This window comes from Psittacula echo (genome assembly GCF_963264785.1).
Source record: "Psittacula echo genome assembly, chromosome: 5".
Taxonomy (NCBI): domain Eukaryota; kingdom Metazoa; phylum Chordata; class Aves; order Psittaciformes; family Psittacidae; genus Psittacula; species Psittacula echo.
Window position 1 is genome coordinate 135,780 of NC_137739.1, and position 22,657 is coordinate 158,436.

The 22,657-nt window shown below is 39.1% G+C and overlaps 1 protein-coding gene across 3 annotated transcripts in view; it reads right to left on the reverse strand.

Annotated features, from left to right (window-relative positions):
- Positions 1–22,657, reverse strand: part of PDPK1 (3-phosphoinositide dependent protein kinase 1) — a 61,747-nt gene that overhangs the window by 23,029 nt on the left and 16,061 nt on the right. The window contains exons 7-14 of one of the 3 annotated variants that reach the window (XM_080617170.1): positions 21,889–21,964; positions 20,392–20,460; positions 19,798–19,894; positions 18,530–18,703; positions 17,925–18,142; positions 17,232–17,289; positions 16,189–16,341; positions 765–873 (exon numbers count right to left, since the gene is read on the reverse strand). In XM_080617170.1, the coding sequence (XP_080473296.1) occupies positions 765–873; positions 16,189–16,341; positions 17,232–17,289; positions 17,925–18,142; positions 18,530–18,703; positions 19,798–19,894; positions 20,392–20,460; positions 21,889–21,964 (954 nt within the window). Of the gene's footprint in view, positions 1–764; positions 874–9,997; positions 15,639–16,188; positions 16,342–17,231; positions 17,290–17,924; positions 18,143–18,529; positions 18,704–19,797; positions 19,895–20,391; positions 20,461–21,888; positions 21,965–22,657 lie in introns of those variants that run through there. The other 2 variants (XM_080617168.1, XM_080617169.1) reach the window with 2 other exon arrangements.

Below are 22,657 nucleotides of genomic sequence, written 5' to 3' on the forward strand. Positions count from 1 at the left end.
GGCCCACCACAGCTCAGGCCCTGCCTCAGGCCGGAATATGAAAGAGAAATTCAGTTTGTCCTACTGCAAAACTCTGCAGTTTGCAGAAAAAGTTTCTTTCTGTCACTGAAACAAAAGCTTACAGGTACACACTAAAGACAGCTCCCACTCACATGTTCAAGCCTTACTTGCTCTCTGCACATACTGTGTTTAACAGTGCACTCGGAAACTACATTTCACATTATTTCCCGCTACTATTGTCAGATTGCATTTCTTTTTGACCAATTTCTTCAACACCTTATCAATACAGTTTTAGTACTATGGTCTAAAAAAGTCATCCTCCATCAGGGCAAAACTGGTATGAATTTGGGCCAGGGAGAGAATCTGGTGGCAGATTTTACTCAAGAGCATTTCCACACATCTGAACATCCCAGAATTTCACTATTACTTCACTTTACATCTTCTAAAACTTGTTTCACAGCCAGTATTCTTGTGCTTGAAGAGGACTAAACCCAAATATTTCACACAGTCATACAGGAAAGAGACAAGATTATAGATTAAAAGGCATCTGCTCTCATGTTCGTGTATTTATGTTCTAACTGGCAATGGGGGTTGTGAAATCAGGAATCATACTCAAACCACTCAAATACTACCATATACTATAACTGCACGATACCCATCACCTTTGTTGCAACAGATTGAAATGCTACACTGATTAAGATGCACCTGTAAATTACTTTTGGTGACTCAGAAAATAATAAGCAAGAGATTCAGGAACATCTTACCTTCCTCTGCTAGGTCCTTGTTAATAACCAGTTTCCCATGTCTGAGATAGTTCAGCACTGGCCCAAAGTAGGTTGGGTCTCTGTCTATTAAATAGGCACCTGTTTCATCCTAGAGTAGAAAAACAAAACAAAACAAACAAACCAACCAAAGAAACAAAAGAACCCAGACCCACACGCAACCTGCCAACAAACAAACACAAAAGCCAAAAAACCCCAGAATGACTTGAACAGCCAAGCAGGAACTGAAGCTAATATTCAGCTTGGCATCTGAATAGCAAGCAGATATTCACAGCCACATCCCTTAAAGCCAACTTTATAAAGACATTAAAAGGAATTCCACAGTGTCATAATTGTATCAGACTGACCATGCAACTCAATCATATACTATACAACTTCTCTTACCTGATCTATTCCTATATCCATTTCTTATACCCTTATCACAAGATTATCAACACTGTTAGCATGAAACGTTTAAGTGGTGAGAATACTAAAAATTAAGTTTAAAAAGAACAGTTTAAACCAGGAAGCTATCTATTTTAGTTGGAAACCTGAAGGCTCAGAACAAAGACTGCATTACAGTGAAGTTTGGATACCAACTCTTGTTTGTTTGTTGTTTCCGAAATTACAGGCAAACAAACCTACCTTCAATTTAATCTCAACACTTTGTTTTAAAAACATGTGGTTTTGTCTTAGCTCAGATGTACAAATACTCACAGGACACTGAGAACAGCTGCCTACCAAGGGTTCTATGTGCATGCAGATACAACCCAAAGAAATTAGCTAACAACTGTATGGATTATAAGATGAAAAGTATTATTTAATACAGGAACAGAAACCAGTCAAGTTGGAAAGGAAGATCTAAAACTGATTAAAAAACCCCACTGTTTTAAAGAAAAAAGCAGAGTCTTTGGTCATCAGTTGAACTGAATTAAGAAATACATAGGCTTACAAAACTGGCAATCATTCCAGCTAAGAGAAGTAAGTTACAAACAAGCTTCAGTAAAATTATTGTAATCTTTTACACTACAGTGTTTTCTCACATGACCCTCTGAAGCAACACCGACCATCAGCTCTACACCATTACAGACATAGGTGAGTCGCAGAAGCAAATTAACTGAAAGCTTTAAACGAACTGGCTGCTCATGGCCTGGATGGGTGGACTCTTTGCTGGGTTAAAAACTGGCTAGATGGCAGGGTCCAAAGCGTGGGGGTAAATGGTGTCACATCTAGTTGGCAACCAGTCACTAGTTGTGTCTCCCAGGGCTCCATGTTAAGGGCAGTGTTGTTTCATATTTTCATTAATGATCTAGATGAGCGGATTGAGTGTACCCTCGGTGAATTTGTGGATGACACCAAGTTGGGTGGAAGTGTTGAACTGCTGGAGGACAGGAAGCTCTGCAGAGGGATCTGGACAGGCTGGATCCATGGGCTGTGGCCAATGGGATGAGGTTCAAGAAGGCAAAGTGCCAGGCCCTGCACTTGTGCCACAGCAACCCCCTGCAATACTTCAGGGGAAGAGCAGCTGGAAACTGCTCATGGGAAAGGAGCTGCGGCTGCTGATTGATGGAGCTGAACATGAGCAGCTTGTGCCCAGGCAGTCAAGAAGCCACCAGCATCCTGGCCTGTATCAGCACCACTGTGGCAGCAGGGCCAGGACAGTGAATGTCCCCCTGTACCGGGCACTGGTGAGGTCGCACCTCAAATCCTGTATTCAGTTCTGGGCCCCTTACTACAAGAGAGACATTGAGGGGCTGGAGCCGGGCCAGAGAAGGGCAATGCAGCTGGTGCAGGGCCTGGAGCCCAAGTGTGATGGGGAAGGGCTGAGGGACCTGGGGGGTTCAGTCTGGAGAAGAGAAGGCTCAGCAGGGACCTGATAGCTCCCTACAAGTGCCTGACAGCAGGATGGAGCCAGAAGGGGCTGAGCTCTGCTCCCAAGGAACAAGGGATGGGACAAGAGGAAACAGCCTCAAGCTGCACCAGGGCAGGTTTAGATGGAGCTGAGGAACAATCCCTTCCCTCAAAGGGTGCTCAGGCATTGGAACAGGCTGCCAGGGCAGGGCTGGAGTCACTGTCCCTGGAAGTCTTCACACATTTTGCAGACAAAACCCTCAGTGCCATGGGTTAGTGGTGGCCTTGGCAGTGCTGGGGAACGGTTGGAATTGATGATCTCGGAGGTCTTTCCTAACCTGGTTGGTTCTATGATGCTATGAAATCTCAAGTAACAATGGTTACTTTACTCCTTATACAAAAGGCATCAATTTATTTATTAATGGACTACAGTAGCTGAAATTACCCTGAGTAGATTTCTACATACTAGAAAACAAGCTTCCAGCAAAACCAAATAGGGAACAAGCTATGTGAAGCCTTCTCTTTCAAATTCCACCTAATGAGAGGTCCCAGCAGCCTGCATTACCTGAACTCATCAGCCTACCATGCACGTCAGAGCTTATCATTGGCACTTGTACCAAACACAGTTTACACATACAGCATCCACTCTGTGAGACGTAAGATAGAATTGCTTTGGTCTTCTACCTATTCTTAACCATCTTCCTCATCATCCACAAACTTTTTTATACTCTACCGTTCCTCATCTCCATTTTTTTCATTACACTTATTCCTTTCACTACCAAGTTTTCTTCCTCACCAAATTACCATCTACAATCTATAAAAATGCTTAATCTTCATACTCATAAATACAAGTATCATACCTAACATATGTATAATATATCGCATAAAGTTCCACTGCACTAGTGTCACAGTTTACTCTGAACCCTTTCAGGCAACAATGTGTCTTCAAAAAAAAAATAAAAAGGAAAAAAAAAGGAACTCAAAAAGTAACTTCTTTTCTTTTTTGCATTAGTAAATACTGATAGCTAAAGTTTAAGAACTCTGGCTAAATTCTAACAGTGAGCAATTTAAATTCTGTCAATAGGATTCACTTTAGTGTGTAAATTCCATGGAAAATTATGAATTTACTGAACAACTCAGAGTAACTGGCCACTTGACAGAGATGGAAAACATGCATTAATTAGCATCCTTACGAAGACAAGACGTGTCTTGGACTTTGACCTTACAACTCAGATATGCTACAAACTAGTGCCAGGGAGTTACAATCCAAAATGTAAACTACTCAGTTAAGAATATTGCAACAATATGCAAAGAATGCACAGGGAAATGAGGCACAAAATCAATTTGCTAGGCATCTTCCTACAGAAAATGCCTTCTCTCTTCTCCTCTAGAGTGAGCTGCCTGATTATTCTTCAATGTACACTAAGGATTTCATTTGAAATCACTAAGAAAAGCCGATTACACTAAATCTTCAAAGATATTTATGTAAACATAAATCCAATAAAAGCTGACACAGTAATGCAGTCATCTGCAACACCTACCACTCTCAAAATATTGGTCCACACCTGTGGATGATTTTCTGGCAAAGAATGGCCATGTGCCCAGATCAGCAAGTGCCTACGTGGAGTTCGACGTGAACCAAGGAACAACAAAAGGTGAAGGAGGATGGGAGCGAGGCATTGGGAGTAAGAATCCCAGCAAGATAAGAAGGAGCTGGAATTTACTGAGTTGATAAATTGAAGACTGTTGGAAAACTTTGAAGGTCAGGTTCTCACACCTGTGCTTAACCAATTATATGTTAGTTGTTAAAGGCCTCACAGATATGTATCCAATCACAATGGGCCAAGTTAGTGCTAACAACTTTAAGAAATAGTATATAAAGAGTTAGTTTTCTATAATAATTGGCTTTGTCTGATCACACTGATCTCTGACTGAGTCCATTCCGCAACACACACCTTCAAAAAATTGTCTGAATTGGCTTCATCTGCGCATGCATGACAATGCCTCATATTCTCATGTATAATTAACACTGTAATTTGAAAAATATTGCCCAAAACATTTAAATGATCACATATTCCAGTCTCAAGCATTTCATCTTCAATTTTGTAGAGACTGAGGCTTAAAGGAATAATAACGAAATACTTAACCTGATCTTCATTTAAAACATACATACAACTCAACCTTTAGAAAGCAGCTGTGAAACCAAACCATTTTGTGCAAGCCATTCTAATAACTAATTATTGTTGCTGTTAAAATTATATATACTTATATAAAAACAGATACTTTCTAGTTTCACACTTCACTAGCTGGATTCACAATACCTTTGCTAGACTGAGCAGGCTTCACTATTAAGATTTCTAGTCTCCATATACATACTTCTGAACTGAGAAGTCACTTCTTAAACTCCTTGCCACAAACTCCTTGGTTTTCCTCTTTATAACCTTCTGCCAAATCATAATTCATCTTAACCAAGCTCTCAAATTTCTGCAGTGACCCTGAACTGTAGATACTGGAATCAGTTCCAGGATCCCAGTGGGACTCAAAAGGAGGACCAAATACATACATCTCCCTAATCCCATTTAACATTCACCCCAAGAATTGCATTATAAGACTAGTTGAAACTTCAGGAATTTATTTCCAGGTACTTGTCTTACACTGAGGTAAAAACTGAAGTCTGAAGACTTCTCCTCAAACACTTTCCAGAATGGACACAACCAGAATCCACCCCGCCAAGCTCTTGGCTCAAGGCTGTGCACTCCAACATGGGTATCTAAAAAACTGACATCATTTACATATAGTGAGCATGCACTTCTGCTAAAGGCAGCAATATGCACAGAAATACAGTAATATTTGGCACTAAATCTGGGTTTACAAATAATTATCTCTCCTACCTCCTATGCTTTTTAAATCTTGAGCTAGATGCCCAGAATACATTTTTCTCGAACTATGTGACCTAAAAACTCTTGAGCATCAGCAGCCTGCCAGTACTAATCAAAACCACATTAATAACACAACCCACCTAACTAGTCAGAAAAATCATGGACACATAAAGTTTCTCTCAGTTATATCTTATAATAATAACTACAATTAAGATACTTCTTAGTGCTGACAGTTAAGGAGGTGCTGATAGGAAGATTTTAATTTTCTAAAACGTTCCGTGCTTGCTTCCTTCTTTCCCTAACAGATTCTACCTTAGCACAATTACGCTTAACTTTAGAAAGGCATTAAAAATCAAGCATAAATACTGTGCCAAAAACCTCATCAGGAAAGGCTGACAATCTTCTCGCCTAAGGGAAAGTTTAAAGAATGGTATAACAGTTTACAAAAGAAGAACTGGTATACAGATAAAATGGGAAGGTGCTAAAATCAGGAAGTAACTTAAAAGTGAAACTTACAGTACAAGCATTAAATAAGTTAAACAAGGATGAAAAAGTGAGCATGACTAATTTTTATGTATTCACCTCTAAAGAAAGATTTATATACTCCCTAAAACAAATTCTACTGTGACCAGTAGGTATGACCACTACCACTCATTTGCTGAAATGATTCTCAAATAGTCTTAAATACAAAGATGCATGTGACATTGTGAAACATACTAGATTCAGATAATAAACTTCATTAGCTCATTCCATTCAACACTAGTTTTTCTGGGGGTGTGCTAAGGTTAATCTTTATTCTGTTGCAACTGGAAACATATCTGATACCAAGAAATAGGCTGCATAAACTTGTCCAACATTAGCACCTGAAGATAATTTGAAGATGAACATGCTACTATTCCTGAAGCCTTCAAATTCTTTTTAATAACAAGTATTAAGGAAATCTTATTATTTATATAGTTAAGTAAAAACCACGTTTGTGTGCAAGTTACAGAAGACAGCTATATACGCAACTGATATTTGTAAAGTACAACCGAGAAACTATTTCATTTTCCTATTCTCATTTCTAATAAACTCATCAATTTCTTGCAAAACTTCCTAATATATTGATATGGACAACTATGATATGCCTCACTTGTCAAGTTCAAGCAGAAACAGCTCTATTATTAGGTTTTGGGTTTGCTTATGGGTCTGTTCTCATCTGACATATGATTATCTTATGGCTTCCATTTCTAAAGATTCTGGTTTGGCAATCAGGCAAAGCAAGAAAGAATGGGAACTAAGCCTGTTTCTTCAAAGGCATATATTTACTGGTGTACGAGCTGACTTCATTATTGGCTCTTCCCCTTGGTCTCGCATCTAGATGTGTGATCTGCCTCCCTCCCTTTTGTCAGCGGGGACAACGCTGGAGCTTTCCAAAAGCTGCTTTAACTCACTGAAGTTCTTAAAAAAATACACCTCCCCTTCATTTTTGCTGAGTTATACACTCATCAAATGGAGCACGATCAGAGAATATGAAATGTGTCTGTCAACTAGAAAGCATGTTTTGTACCATGAGTGCAATTCAGCATTAATGTGTTGAAAATACATCTAAAACTTTCCAAAGTGAGTTACTGAAGCGCGTCCCTGACAAATTCCCCATACAGGATTATACCTTGTTGAGGCCGGATTTTTCATAGTTCTTTCAAACAGGGGGCTGTGGCTATCAGTTTTCACAATCTCCTCTGCTGGTTCTCCCCACCTCACCTCCCCCCCATCCTCCTCTAGAGGTAGGGACAAGTATGTCTGGGATGGCTGTAACAGGCGTCAGTCTACATATGAGCTCAAATATGCATTCTCTCTCACTTTAGATTTTAAAATTACAAGATATTTAAAACCCATGCGATTTTTAGGAAGAAAACGCAATGGAATCAAACCCAGGGAATTATAGGTCAAAGACCAGCTCTAATGCCCCAAGCTTTAAGAGGCCAGTATCTATTAGCTGCACCTCATGTAAGAACTGTTTTATGAGCACAAAATTATGCTGCATAGCAGTCACTGTAAATAATCTTTACCTTATGATTAATATGTCAACTTAGTATCAGGTTACAGCCCATAATGGGACTCCAAAAAGTAAAACCACAAGGGGGAAAAAAATTATTACTATCACGTTTTGATTTACATGTATGTGGCAAAGGAGTCCAGGATGATAACACGAATATCACCAATTATTCCCTTGAAATATCCGTGCCCATCAGTTAAAGGCATCTGATATTTCAAAATTAAAGCATACAGACAATCTGTTGATGTGCTGTTGTATCAGATGGTACATTCACAAGCTGGTGAGATGTCAGGGAAAGATTTTTTTTCTCTTGGAAAGGTCACCTATGATATCTGTTACCACTCAGAAGGAAAAAAAAAAGGAACTGATTGGACTATGTTTTGCTGTTTACAGATGATGAATCTAAAGATTCTGAATCAGATCCTTGGAAGAAAGGCTGTCTGTGGTTAGTTTACCTTAGCTACTGTAAATTAATACACTGCAATGGGTAATCTAAGAGGCAGGCCACTTCTGCAAAATCCAAGATAATAGGTGACTGCAGAACCCAGGCTCTGAATGCTTAAAGTCAAAATCAATGACTACAGATGGTCAAGAACAAGAAGACATGAAACTGACAAATGTTGTACTGAAAAGATGACTTTAGTGCATATTTAACAAGGAAAGGCTTTGCTTTTTGTACATCGAATTGAAGATATCCAGGTTCATAAGCGTAGAGAATGCATCTCTGAATAACAGGATTTTATCTAAATCCATTTTTCTACAACAATTTGTAGTTCTCTCTCTGTGTGCTGCTTGCCTCATGTTACTGATTTGCACAATAATCCATTCAAGGTAACTACACCATCTACAATTTTGCAAGGAAGGCTACTGACAATGATGGGACAATGCAATTTGTTTGCATCTTGCTAAAGTAGTTTCCATTAGACCTCCACACTGGCAATAAAGGATGATTGCTTTGTAATGCCAAAGCAGCTTAAGTAATGCATGAGCATATTCCTAGTAAGCAAAGGTTATCTTTCTATAGCTGTGACTGCAGCTAGCTTTATATTGCCATGTATGCTATGACATCTGTAACTACCTAAGTCTAGAAACACGAAAAAAAATCTTCAGGTCTCTCCGCATCCTACCAAATAGCTAAATAACCTTAGCATAAACTTGTGATTTGCTGCTAGAACCCCACACGTAAGCACAGTAAAAATGTTTAGATTAGTAGCCTCAGGGAATTTTTGCAAGATACACCACCTCCCCGATGGTGCTTGTGAGGATGGCTGATTTCTTCAACCAGTGAAAACAAATGGCAAGAAAAAAAAAAAAAAAAAAAGTCAAATGCCTTAATTAGAGCTAAAGTCTAAAAATACACCTCTCTGACCACATTGAGAGCAAATAAGCACCTTTTCACAGTGGAACACCTGAAACAAGTGCCTTAATAATTAAGTGTGCCTTATCTTTTATTTACGAAACATTACAACAAAACTTTCTTATTCCCTGCCAAGTAAAGACCATTTCTGACCTATCAGCAAGCCACCTGCATTTTTAAAATCATTCTTATAGGCCAGTTGAAGCTAATCCTCTCCAAAATCAGCCCCAAACCAAAGAAAACAAAACCCAATCCCTACACCACCACACTTTGAGGTGTTTTTTCTCTAACTCTGGAACACTGTTCACATTCTGTTCCCTATCTTCCTCAGCGTTTAAACCTCCTTTCTGGAAGTTATGGAGGAGTCTCACTGGGAAATAAAAAACCAAAAGAAACTGACATGTAAAAATCAACTCTTTATTTTTAAACTGCTGGTCATATATTATATGCTGTTCCCTTCTTTTCCATACTGGAAGTCCATTTCTGCTCATTACGCTCCAAAATCTCTTTCAGAACCAGCACTATATGTGATTACATTATATCTATTATTACATGCCACTCCATAAATAAAATCTTAATCAGTAACTTGTCTTCCCCTACTAAAAATGAGTCAGAACGGATACCCGGATTCGGTATCACCCACCACTGCAGTCCGTGCAGAATAAGTAACATTCCTCCCAAAGAACTGCGACACACAGAATGTGATGGATAAGTGAGAGAGGTTATTATCAAAAGTACTTTGATCTGGTTCTTGAAATTGAACAGGAGGAGTGATGACAGTGCAGAAATAACATCAGTGCAGGCAGACTCCATTTAAACGCTAAAGCTAAACCCTATCAGACAACATGAAAATTTAAGCAAACACATGAGCGATCCTGCGTTGCCTCTGTTGTATTTATAAGCAGTTGTTACCCATGAACCCCACCGCTTTGCAGGAAATCCGCCCGCCCTAACCCCCAGAGCTGAACTCCCGTCAAGTGCAGAGGCTCGTCCAGCAGCGCGGCCCTGCACAAACTGCCCCCCGCCGGGGAGCCCGCCGCTGCCGAGCCCGCGCTGCCGCCGCTCTGCCTCACCGCCCGCGGAAACGCGGCCCCGGCTCCCAGGCGCTCACCTTATCCGAGTCCAGGTCGGGATCGGCCTGGCAAAGGCGGAAGAGGAAGGACTTTGGGTCCCTGCAGAGCGTCTGCCGAGTGGTCAGGAAGCAGGTGCCCCCCACGTTCAGCCGCACCCACTTGCCCGGCACCGCGCCGGGCGGCGGCGCTGAGCTGCACCGGCGGCAGGGCCCGCCCGGGCCTCCCAGCCCGAGGCCGCCGACCGGGGGAACCGGGAAATCGCAGTGGTTCTCCGCCGCCATCCTCGCCGCCGCCGGAAGGGCCTGCCCCAACCACAGGTCCCCGAGCGCACCTCCCCCGGAAGCGCCCCTTCCTCGTCACGGCCCGCGCCTGCGCCACAGCGCTCTCATCCGCCGGGGCCGCCCGCGACGCCCCGACCGCGGGCCGCGGCCCGACAGCGCCGCCACTGGGCCGGAGGTATCGCCTCCCTCCCCGCCCCAGCCCCCCGCGAAAGGAAGAGGCGACGCCGCGCCAGGACCCTACATGCCTTTATTACAGACTACCAAGCGTAAGTGAAATCCATCATCCAGTCACTAACTACACATCTACAGCACAGAGATCTGTCGAGAGGAGAATAAACAGTCATTAAATTATGAGATATGATTAAATCATCGACCAATAGAAAATTTATATAATAAAGCCAGAAAAAGGTGTAAAATATAGTTTACAATAATTATTCACATTCAAGGCTGTACATCAATACATACAACACCATGGCCCCGAACATGAATTCAATCCAAATAATTCATATATTAGAATTTAAATAACACAGACTGAACTAGAGGCCAACAAGAGCCAGCAAATAACCTTATAAGAATAAAAATACAAAAGTGTTTTATCTTATATCATTGCATTATTTGCTTCTGTTTTCACGAGTTCTTGGAGGAGGGGAGATTGTTTTGTGGTGCCTGGTGAGGGGGTGGGGGGGTGGTTGGGCTTTGTTTTATTATTTTTTTTTTTTTAAATTTTTTTTTCTTTTCTTTTTTTTTTTTTTTTTTTTTTTTGTGGGTTTTTTGGCTTTCCCCCCTCCCCATTTTTTTTTTCTTTTATCTGTACATCACAGTTACAGCTACAAACCAGGTAGAGAATATCACACACGTAACTGACTGCCACCAACCTGAAAACAGCTAGCATACAACTATCAAAACTGATTATGGTTCCTGGTTCCTATTTTTTTCCTCTTTTGTCAGATACAGTAATTGTAAGTTCTGCCACAATTTAGAAATTTGCCACATCCAGTCAGTGTTAGTACACGGTCATAGGAAGCTTTGCCAAACAGCAACCTGTGAATCTACATTCACTGCCATGCTGACAGACAGACCAGGTCAACAGGTGCTTAAGAACCTCTCCAGTTGTTTGCTGTATAGAAGTTGTATTTCTTCTAAGAAAGAGGAAACTTTGTTAAATGACCAGATTTACTGAAAAGCGTGCTATTTTGGATCAGAGAATTACCTGTCTGTAAGCTCCCTTGATCAGCTGATGGACAATCTGTGCCATGAAGCTTTGCAGGATCACTTTCATTTGACTAGTATTTGCATAAAATATTTAGAGTCATTCAGCAAAATTTCAGGTATAAATACCACACCTATTCACGTAATTCACTAGGAGAAAGTGAAAATGAAGTAATTGTGCTGACTTTCCTAAATCATTCAAAAGAAGCTATTAAATGCACAAGTGGGAAATCCTCAAGATTCTTCAGAGTTCCGATCACAAAATGTAGTGATATCAAGCACATTAAATTAAGCATCTTGAACTATGAAAATGGATTACAGTTATCATATCTTTTTTTCAACTTATGAAGTTTTTTTGTAGGCTTATATATAGCAGATACTTCACAACTAAATCACATCAGAAGGTGAACAGTGGAGCACAGTACTATCCGATAATCTGAGGCCTTCATCATCCCAGTGCTTAGGAAACAAGATCTTAATAGGCAAGATGAGTCTGCTCACAATGCCTCAACACCACATTTGAAGCAAGTCTTCCTTAATACAAACCCTTCTCAAAACTGGACTTTTAAGGCCAGCAGTAATCAACTCAGCTTCCCAGCTTATCAAAGGAGTTTTAAAGTTCCTGTGACTGGGATGGACACTGAGTATAACAGTGTGATTAAAAAAATCCTTTCTAGCAGTAGTACTTCACCCTTTCTTTAGTTCCACCCCATAGAAAACAGATGCAATAAACACCTTCCTGAAGTTCAAATTCCAAGCAAAATAAAATTGCAATATTACTGACCAGATTCTTTATAAATGACTGGCAAATGCTCAAAACGTAGAAGATGGAATCAACCAGATTGGGTTTTCCATAGGTTCACATTTAGGAGTCCAAGAAGGGTCTTTAACTGCCTAACAACCCTTTTTGTGCTTTGAAAGATCTCAGACAAAGAATAGAGAAATTAACAGTCTCATCTTTAGCTTGAAGAACCTTCCTTGTACATTTCATTCCATGAACTCCCATGAACCACAGGAGTGGTCCTCAGGACAAAGATCTGAAGCTACCCCACTTCAGGTATTTAAAACAGCAACCAACTCTTCATGGTATGCAGCACCTGCCAACACACCTTTCAGTGGACAAAGTGGTGAAATATACTTAAATCCACATGATTTCTTTGTCTTGTCTCCCTATTCTTCTGCCATCTTTCAAAACCACAGATTCCACTTACAGTCCAAGAAAGACAAATACCTCTCTCAGAAAAGTTCTAGTACCTTCCCAAAAAAGCAGCAGCTAAGGAAGACTTGATTTGGAACACTTTAGTTCTAAGGGGGAGGGATGACTGTAAGAGATGCTCACAGTTTCCCAATGACAGCATTAGCAAAAGAAAAAAGGAATACTAGAATGCAGATATCAGCCTTCCAGACACCTTCCTGACAGCTTACTGCTACCAAGATTTCTTTGGCTGAAAGCTTTTGGTGGGCAGAAGTCTACTGAGAGAGGATTTTCAAGGTGTGAAAAAGCAGAGTGACTGTTTTATGGCAAAATGACTACAAGTCTAAATGTTACAGAAAAGATGTTTTAGCATTCCTAGATTTCCACCTAGTGATCAAGCCAATGGCGATCACTCCACCTCTTACCGAAGCCACTGTGCTCACTATTAGCAGAACAACTTTGCCAGACTTTTTATGTGAGGTCAGGTTTTGTCATAGCAAAACAGCAGTGGCACCATGAATCTCCAGCACTGCCACATTCTCCTGCATAAAGTTGAGAATACATTTACATCTCTATACCAAAGACTAAACCAAGAGCAGTAGGGTGGCCTCCAGTGGACTCAACATAAAAATGGACGCTGACAGCCAGAGAGCAAATGCAACAAACTTACAATACATGTCATCTTGGTTAGAATGGTCCATATAGGATTAACACGGGCACAGACAGAAGTGCTGTGCTATCTGAATTTTAGCAACAAGGAGTGTACCCTGTATATGATGAAATTTCTGATGATGCAGATGGAACAGAATTCTTGCTCATCTCAGCCATTTACAGGACACCTCAGCTCCCTTAACACCAGGCACTGCAGGCCAGTGATTTACTTTCGTCAAATCTGCATGCATAGGGGGATAACAGAAGACTACAAGAATGCATTTTCTCCAAAAGAAAAGGCAAATGCACTCCCTCTTTTAAAGAATGAAAGATATTGAAAAAGCTGAACTGTCATCAAGTTCAAACACCTAACAGGTTAAGAGAGAATTAATAAATATCCTTCACCCCATGCAACAACAAAATATCCAACATTCATGTGTTCTCTGAGAAATCCTGATAAACCACTGCTTTTAAAATACTGCTTCTAGAACAGTAGCCCATGAGTTTTTCTGACATTGCAATGGAACATTTTTTCTTTGGTGGAAGGAAAAACACCATAATAAGAGACCTCAAAATGCAAAGAGATAGTACGTGTAGAAGAAGAATAAATAGGTGTGATGTTTATACTGCTTTTAAAAAAAGGAAGGAATGCCTTTGTCCAGACCTAGGTCATTCTTCTCTGCAAGGTTCAGGAACACGGGCATGTTGAAAATGCCATTAGGGAAGTTGTTTCAGCACATAGAAAGTTATGTCTTTGCAACATTACAAGAAATGTTTGACCACAAAAAAACCTTAATTTGAAGAGGATAAAGCGGATTGATATGCAGAATAATTTAATTTTATAGATATGCCTTAAGTACCATATATTTTCCCCTTTGCATCAATATTTTCCTTTGAATTTTTAACCAGATTACTATATGGATCTAATATTTCAATTGCTTACATTTCTTTCAGAGTTGCTAAATACTTAGCCAAGGACCAAAAATAGTATTATTTGTACATCCCATTACACAATGAGACAAAAAAAAGTCAAGTAATCAATTGTACAATGCTTTCACACATCCTTCTCTACCCAGGTAAATAGGGTGGCCCCACTAAAATGCACAGTACATGCACACCGTGGAAAGAAAGCGTCTAGCCCTTACCTTCTGAAAAGGTGAAAAACTATTTACTACTTCAATAGCAACCCTTGCCCCCCAATACTAACTAGTTAATCTTTCAGTTAGCATTAGTTGAAAGCATGCTGGTAAGTTTGTTGTCCCTTGATTAAACACATGATTCATATTAAAATTTAAATTGAATCTTTAAAATCTTCTATGCTTCAGACGCCAACATTTCAATTTTAGAAAACTTCCAGTGCCATGTTCAGCATTTTACTCTCTTAAAACCTGTATCATTGGAGCCTGTCTGCCATACATCTGATTCATTCACATAATTACTGAAGTACCACATAAATCCTGCAACCAGAACTATGTTAGGAATTACACAAGGGTGCAACTGACCTGGCTACAAATGCCATATACCAATAAGCTGGGGGACTGTGAGGAAAGGAAGAGAAAACAAAGAGGTGGTGCTTAGGAGAGGCATATAAAAGCTCCCTGATGAAATACAGTTTAATGATAATCTGAAAGTCACAGACAACTCCAGCCTCATAAAACGTAAGGCTGGTACATGATTCGGCATGTGTGCGTGTGGATTGGTTTTAACTCATCTTAAGTGAAGCTGGAATGCAAGGTCTATCCACTAGTCTGCAGCAGAAGTTGAGCTGAAGTGCACAAAAGCAAGATCTTCACTGCAATGATATGCATGTGGAAGCCTCAACAGAAGCACAATGAGCAAGCAAAGTGACCCTGAATTCCATTAGGTTTTTGCTTTTCTTTTTTCTTTAAAAAAAAAAACCAACAAAACAAAACAAAAAAACCCCCCACAAACCAAAACCCACAAAAAAATCAAAAAAAACAACAAAAAAATTAATAATCCAAGGACTAAAAAAAAAAAAAAACAAACAAACAACCAAAACAAAAATAACACACAAAAAAACCCCAAACCCAAAACCAAACCAACCAAACCCAAAACCAACAAATAACCAATCAAAACAAAACCCAAAAGCAGAACATTTCAGACATATGCTTCCCCTTGAGATGGTAATAGGTGGGTTGAAAAGATTCCTCTGATCGGCTGCACATGGAGTTCTAGCAGCAAGTAGGGAAACTGGGAAGTTTTGGATAAGCTTTACTATTTAGCAGCATTCTGGTGGTATCTGTGCCGCCAAACTTCATGTATCTTTTTGCACCATTTATGAGCATTCCCACTCGGGTCCATCAGGTAGTACGTCCTGTTTGGCTATAAGTGAACAACATTGTAATGAGTACTCCAAATACAGTTTAACCAAAAAAGCAGCAATTACTCTGCATCTATCAATGAAATAATCATTCAGAATCAATTAATAAACTTTCCCAGAACTAATTCAATTAGTTATATAATATTCTATATTACTGAATAACCATATATCTGGCGTCTCAATATTGTTAAGACAACAGCCAATATGTTGTTGGTACACTCCTTGTGAACCACTGTATAAAAAACTGCTGAATTTTAAGTATTTCTTTAAAACCTCCTTCAAATCCCCAAACCCACTTAAAGTCTATTTACACATGAATAATAAAACATGCATTTCTGTGGGAAATGGGTACGTCGGGTGGTCGCTGTTTGCTTGGTTTGTTTTGCCTTTGGGGGGATGGGGCTGGTGCCTTTTTTTTGTTATAAATTAAGACTGTCAACACTTGTGTTTACAAACTCTATTTTCTCCAGAAAAAATTGCTCGTTAACAACTTACAAGAATCATCCAAGGACCTCAGTGCGACTTTCAAAGACATGAAAGAAAGTCACTTACCGTGTGAACAAAAAAGGTCTTAAAATTCTTAGCTTCTGGCCGCAACTCTAAAGACCATGGAATTTCTCCTTTTAGAACCTTGTTGACAGGATCCACATAATACAAGTGGGGCCCTTCTGTGAGCAGCAACTGGCGCCGACGTGCAAACAGTCCCTAACAAGAAAAGCAGCAGCAGCAATGCAAAAAAGGTATGAGGGGAAAAAAAAAAAAGTGTAGATACCTGAATTTAACAACAGAGGTAGAACTAAAAGAGTTCAGTGATAGGACTGTACATCCATGTTTGAGGAACCTTTATTTTCCTTCGGCTTTACCTATCCGACCTCATCCCTTGTTTAGGGCTTGCAGTACATTCCTACTACATGGCAAAACATAAGTACAATTTTCAGAAAGCATCTTCAAGTTCTAACATAAAACGACTAGCTGTACAGAGTGAAGCAAAATCTACTTGTCAAAGATTCCAGCACAGAAATCGATGTTCACGATTTTGTGGAGAAAATTAGGAACAAGCAGGTAGTAACTCAGATGAAAGACAGGCTACAATCCTGTAAAGCTGATGCAGACTATAGCTGTCCATCTATACCATGTTAAAGTTAATACTTAAAAGTTTTTCTAACATCACCTCTGCTTCTCTCAGGATACAAGCACTAGTCATACCCAGAAAAAATACCATAGTTAAGGTCAATATGGGCTTCTATTTTATTTCCTAATCTTTGTAGCTTGATCCACACGCAGATATGTGTCAATACAAAGTGTGTTTATCGACTGTATCAGACTGGGAAGGGAGGACAAAAACTCCTTCACTACAGCCTCAAAATGAAAGTATCAATAGCACACTTTTAGCCTTTTCCAAAACTCAAGAGCACACCACTAAATCAAGAAAAAACAATCTATGCACAATCCTAGATTTAAAAAACAAATAAAACAATCTGATTCTTACAAATAAGTTAAACAAGGAAGCCCTGAAACCTGTTCCTTATCTATGTGCAACTGTGCAAATACACAACAGCTGAATCTCATTACAGTAAATTAAGAGAAGCCCTTACCTTTCTTTTGTCCACTGGACCCATTTTTAGGATTAAGTTATTTTCTACAAACTGATGCCTAAAAAAAAAAAAAAGGAGATAACCTATTACTCCAGAAATAATTCTTCCACAGAAGCGAAGCAGCTTTTGTTATTACTATTATTATCAAGCAATTTTCCATGTCTCTCCCTGCTGTCTCCTTTTCCAGCAAGGAGTCCTGAACAACTTTACTAGAGGAGTTTTGGACTCTTCCTCATTCCAACCCAAAGAGTTTTTCCTAAAATCTGATGTGGGGTGGATGGGGGAAATCACAAATGAGAAGCTCCTCTCAAGAGTGAAGAGAAACTAATAATTACATGATTTGGAGGTATTCTGCTTAGGTATTGACAGAATATTATCACTAAAAATAAATCACTTATGGCAATGTTAAGAAGGAATGACCTTTTCTAGTTCTAGGCCTCTGTAGAGGGAAGACTTCTCTAGTATAGCACCATTTCTGCCTATCCTATAAACATACTTGACATCTTCTAGACCTTGTAAACTTTAGAAACATAACATCAGGTTTTTGCTGCCGTTGCTTTAAAAATAGAAGTCAATAAAAATATAATTGCTAATCGTTTGCTTGAAGGCATTAAGATGGACAAACAAAATTATTTTTCTCTGGATTCCTTACTGCTGTGCAAGTAACAGATGAGTCGTATTCAAAGATCTTACCAAGGATTTCCACCAGCTTGTTTTGCTAGAAGTAACCTCTTCTCATCTTCAGAAAACTGTAAGTCCAGCTCAAAGGAATTGTTGTCAAGATCATGAATGTACTGTTCAATATTTCCTCCTGACGTCTGTGGTGTACTTGTCTCTGGGACAGACAGTGAATGGGAAGAGGCAGAACCAGAAACTTGCATGCAACCAAACTGACTCAGGAGATTGTCATACTAAAGGAGGAAAAAAAATGAAGTAAAGGAATTTCTTTGATTAAACAGCTTATTTTGCACTAAACTACATCTTGTAATTTAAGCACGCTTCTTTTTTTCATGGACAAAAAGACAACCTGCTCTCTACAGATGAACAAGATTAACTTACCCAAAAAAAGTATGCTTGGTCAAGAGCAAGCCAAGCAGTATTTTTTTTCAAACACTAACTTCATCAGGGGAAAAAAAAAACCAAACCACTGTAACCATCAATTTTACATTAGATTATTAATAACTGAGTTTTCATTAAAATATAAGTAGTTTCCAATAAAATATTTAAGATGCAATGATTATGCTTTACTTAAAGTCTCATGCAGCATCAGAGCTGAATATAGCAATAGGTAAACATACATTTCCATAACAGTCTTCATCATCCTCTGACATAGCAGGTAAATACGCTGTAAGTTTTGGGGGTGTCTGAAGATGCAGGTTTTCCCACACAATAGATTCAAAGAAGGGATGAGCCTTAAGAGGTCCATATCCTCCCATTTCTTCACAACCTAATCTGTTGGTGGCATCTAGAACCTGAGCAAATTACACTTAAGTTAAAATAATGACAAGGAAGGGGCGAGCACCATTTACATTTGCACAGCAGCATGCAAAAACTTAAAACCAGTTGGTCATAAGCATACATCACTAGAATATAAGGAGACTGCTTACAATACAAGAAATTATTTATCAATATGCCTTGTAGTAACATTTTGTATTAGATCAGCTCACAGATCTAAAGAAAGGAGCACCTCTGAGTCCACACAATTTTTTTGCTTTATTTCTTCATACAGTCTTGATGGAGCACAGCTCATTTAAGTGTAGCCCAGCATGACACTCTAGTGATGCAAGCAGCTATGGGAGCTATGGTTGGTGTCAAACACCAGCCTCTCAAGCACTTTGAAACTGCACGCTTCTCAGGATGTTGATGCAACCTGGAACTTACCCGTAGCATGCAATGTCTCAGTTATAAAGCTGGCCTAGAGAGAGGAACATGCTGCTAGATCCTTTACAATGGTTGCACTGATCATCATCCAGAGACATAAGAGCTTCCCCCTGCACCATGCTAATACACTACACTACTGAACTTCAAAAAGTTTGTACCACCCAAAATGTTCTCTGCATATTCACTTCAGTGTTATGGTTAGATCTCACTAATGAGACAGAATTATTTTTTTGTTCCTACCTGTCAAATATACCATGCAGAGGAATTCTTTGGCTCATACTACTGAGACATGCATTAAGTGCAATGTAAGTTGGTGTACATTGTAATGAATATACCATCCTGTAATGTATAGAAAACTCACCATACAACTCAACAATTAATCTGAGTACTATCTAAGTATTTGAATTTTAACTTCTGTGTGTTATTTAGGTATTTAGAACCATTTACTTGCATTTCACTGAGAGGCATTCCCTATCCATGTGTTAGAATTCAGATTCAAAATAATTAAGTGCTGTTTACCAACGGATGCTGATTTTCCAGACACTCACCTATGCACTCAATAATGCCCACACTCTTTCTTATTACAGGGTTTGTAACAGAGTGCATAAAACTTCAGGAAAAAAGAACTACATAAGCTGATTACGTTTCAATGTAAACAAATCATTTAACAGCAACAAATATTTACCAATAGCTTTTCAACAAGGTCTTTTGCCTTGGGAAAAAATTTTTCTGGAAAGTCATATTCCAACTTTATTATCTTCTGGAATATAAGATACTCATTTCTGCAAAAGAGAAAAATATTAGTTCTTGTTATTAGTTCTCCACGGTTCTTTCACCTTAACAGTGCATAACCTGGACAAATATTAAACAGGAGATCTACAGGTTAAGTCACATTCCCACAAATCTGTCTAGGGTAAAGGAGTACAGTTTTCCAAGTACCTATGATCCTGTAACACCAGATACTTCAATAATAATAAGAAAAGTTCAAAGGGCTCAATGCAGAGGTGCTTCATACCCTCTTCATGCAGACATAGTTACCTTTATGGTATAAATTACATGTGAAACCCTAGGATAAACTAAGGAATCTCTCTCAGGAACTCTAGTCACAGCTGTATAAGCATCTTCATGACATCAGAAAGGACAAATAAAAGCAGACACGACATTAACGCCAACACTGCACTGGGAAAAGTTGTACTTCAGAACTCGTAGCAAGGTAAAAACCAAACCCAAGTCAATGTATTTATGATCCACATGTAAAGAAATAGTTTAAATCTCTTACCCAGCTCTAAACGGAGGCAATCCAGCTACAAGCTGATATATTATACATCCCAGAGCCCAGAGGTCAGAGCTTCAAGTGAGAGGAAAAAAACACAGATTATGCTTTCCTACAGGAAGTCTTTAAACTACAATTTAAAAAAAAATTCTTCAACTTCTGCTGGTTAGAACATGGCACAAGCACACGAGACAAACTGCCCTCATCTCCACACCGGTTTCACTTCATCCCTTGACAGAAGAGTAGACTAGCAACAAAAGTGTAAAAGCAAGTACGTCGTAACCATTCCACAACAACTGTCTACAAGCACAGCTACAAAAACACTGAGTGCTCAGTCAAAATAATCAATAGATATGTAATGAGACTGAAAAGAATAATTATCCACTATGACAATTCAAACATGCATCCAACAGTGCAATATATGCTCCTTCAGAACTGAAATCCTTTCTTCAAAATATTGGGGGGGGGGGGGGGAGAGGAGTGTCAGATTACAACTTTTTCACGTAAAGCTTTTCTTAATATACAAAAAGCCAGGCTATATGGTACATGGGTGAGGGAAGGTCTCAAGTTTTAGTGTGTTGGTCTGAAAGAGTATTTTTAACACTTTACCTTTAGGAAAACTATATATAGATTGGTTCAAAGCTTAGAAACAGAAGACTAAAATGCTAATAAAGACTCAAACCTACTCAAATTAAGAGTCTTCTGTAAAGACGAAGTATTATATAACTTTTAAAAGGAGACAATAGCCTGATGAAGTCTTTTCATCAGCCAAAACATCCTTACTAGAAGTCAAAGTGGAAAGTCTAATGGTATTTCGAGCATTTCAAGAAATGGTAGCACAAATTGTTAAAGTTACTCATATAAGAGATCTTTTTCCCTGTGATTTGTCAGTGATTGCTATGATTATTCTTCCATCATTGTAATAAACATACAACAGTCTGTAAGTTACCATCATGAACAAGTTTAAATAAGAAATTCCTTACGGGTATCACTCATACAAGGCACAAAGACGAGCTTTAAACCACTGCAACTCCCAAGCAGAGTTTAGCAGAGATAACTGCTAGCTGATCTAAATACAAGTCAAAGAAAGCTGTAGCCTTTCCCCTAACTGGCAGAATCTAACATTCTGTTGCTTTTACAGCAAGGATTACTGTCTTACAGCAAGCTTACATAAAACACAATTAAACCAAGTATAGTATTTGGATAACAGAAAAAGTTTTTCTGATTTATTTATGGGTAAGAGAAATTCAACTGCACATTACACACCACCTTCTCCTGACAGCACCTGATCCTATCTGTAACTCCAGAAGGTAGATGAACTGAGGAAACCTGCACTCAGACAAACAGCAATACTTGTGCAGAAAAAAATATTTCAAACTCTTAACAAAAATTTATATTGAGCACCTTGTTTCTTTGAAACACTCAGTTTGCTTAATGTATCCTTTCCCCGTTTGACAGTATCCTGACAGAGTCAGTGAAGTTCTGAAATACAGTAGTCCTCACCTTTTGCAGGCAGATTTCTCTGTCAGCAGTTCTGGAGAAACATACTGTGCTGTCCCTACAAATGAGTTTGCCCGTGCTGGTAAGAAAATGGAAAGAAATAAGCCAACACATACTTACAGAGAAGCCAATCTCCCTCTTTCCCACCCTATTAAAACAAAAGAAACCCCACCAAACAAAACCAACCAAACAAAACCCCACAACAACTATACAAACCACAAAATTAAGGCAATTGCAAGTTATGTAATACTACAAAGAACTCATAGGCATTTCATTTCTCTATCCATTCACAAAATGCAAGAGCCAAATCAATCTCAGTGATAGCTAGGCATTTGGGCACTTTGCTAGGTATAAAATCTACCAATACGAGCTTACTATTAAAGTAAAAAATTAAGTTCATCAAATTCAGTTCAGCCTGGTGCTTTTTACCAGGCACTGTATGCAGCATCATCAATTCACAGGTTAATACTAAGCAACTAATGACACAAGAATTCCATAACCTTCACATTTGAGCAACTCTGATAATCAGCCACTGAGCTTAAATACATAAGCAAAGAACTGTTTCAGTTAAGCCACAGTACCTGCTTGAGTGCTTGTCTTGCAAATGCAAAGCAATTTGAAGTAGTTCAACTTCCCACTGTATTTGGTGATCTAGCTGGCTATACCACTACACCAAATATTACCTCTTCTGACATAATCTAAGTAGTGACAGTCAAAACTGTTTCAAGATCTCTCAAGTAATTTTGTTATGTAAGAGGTAATGGTATTTGAG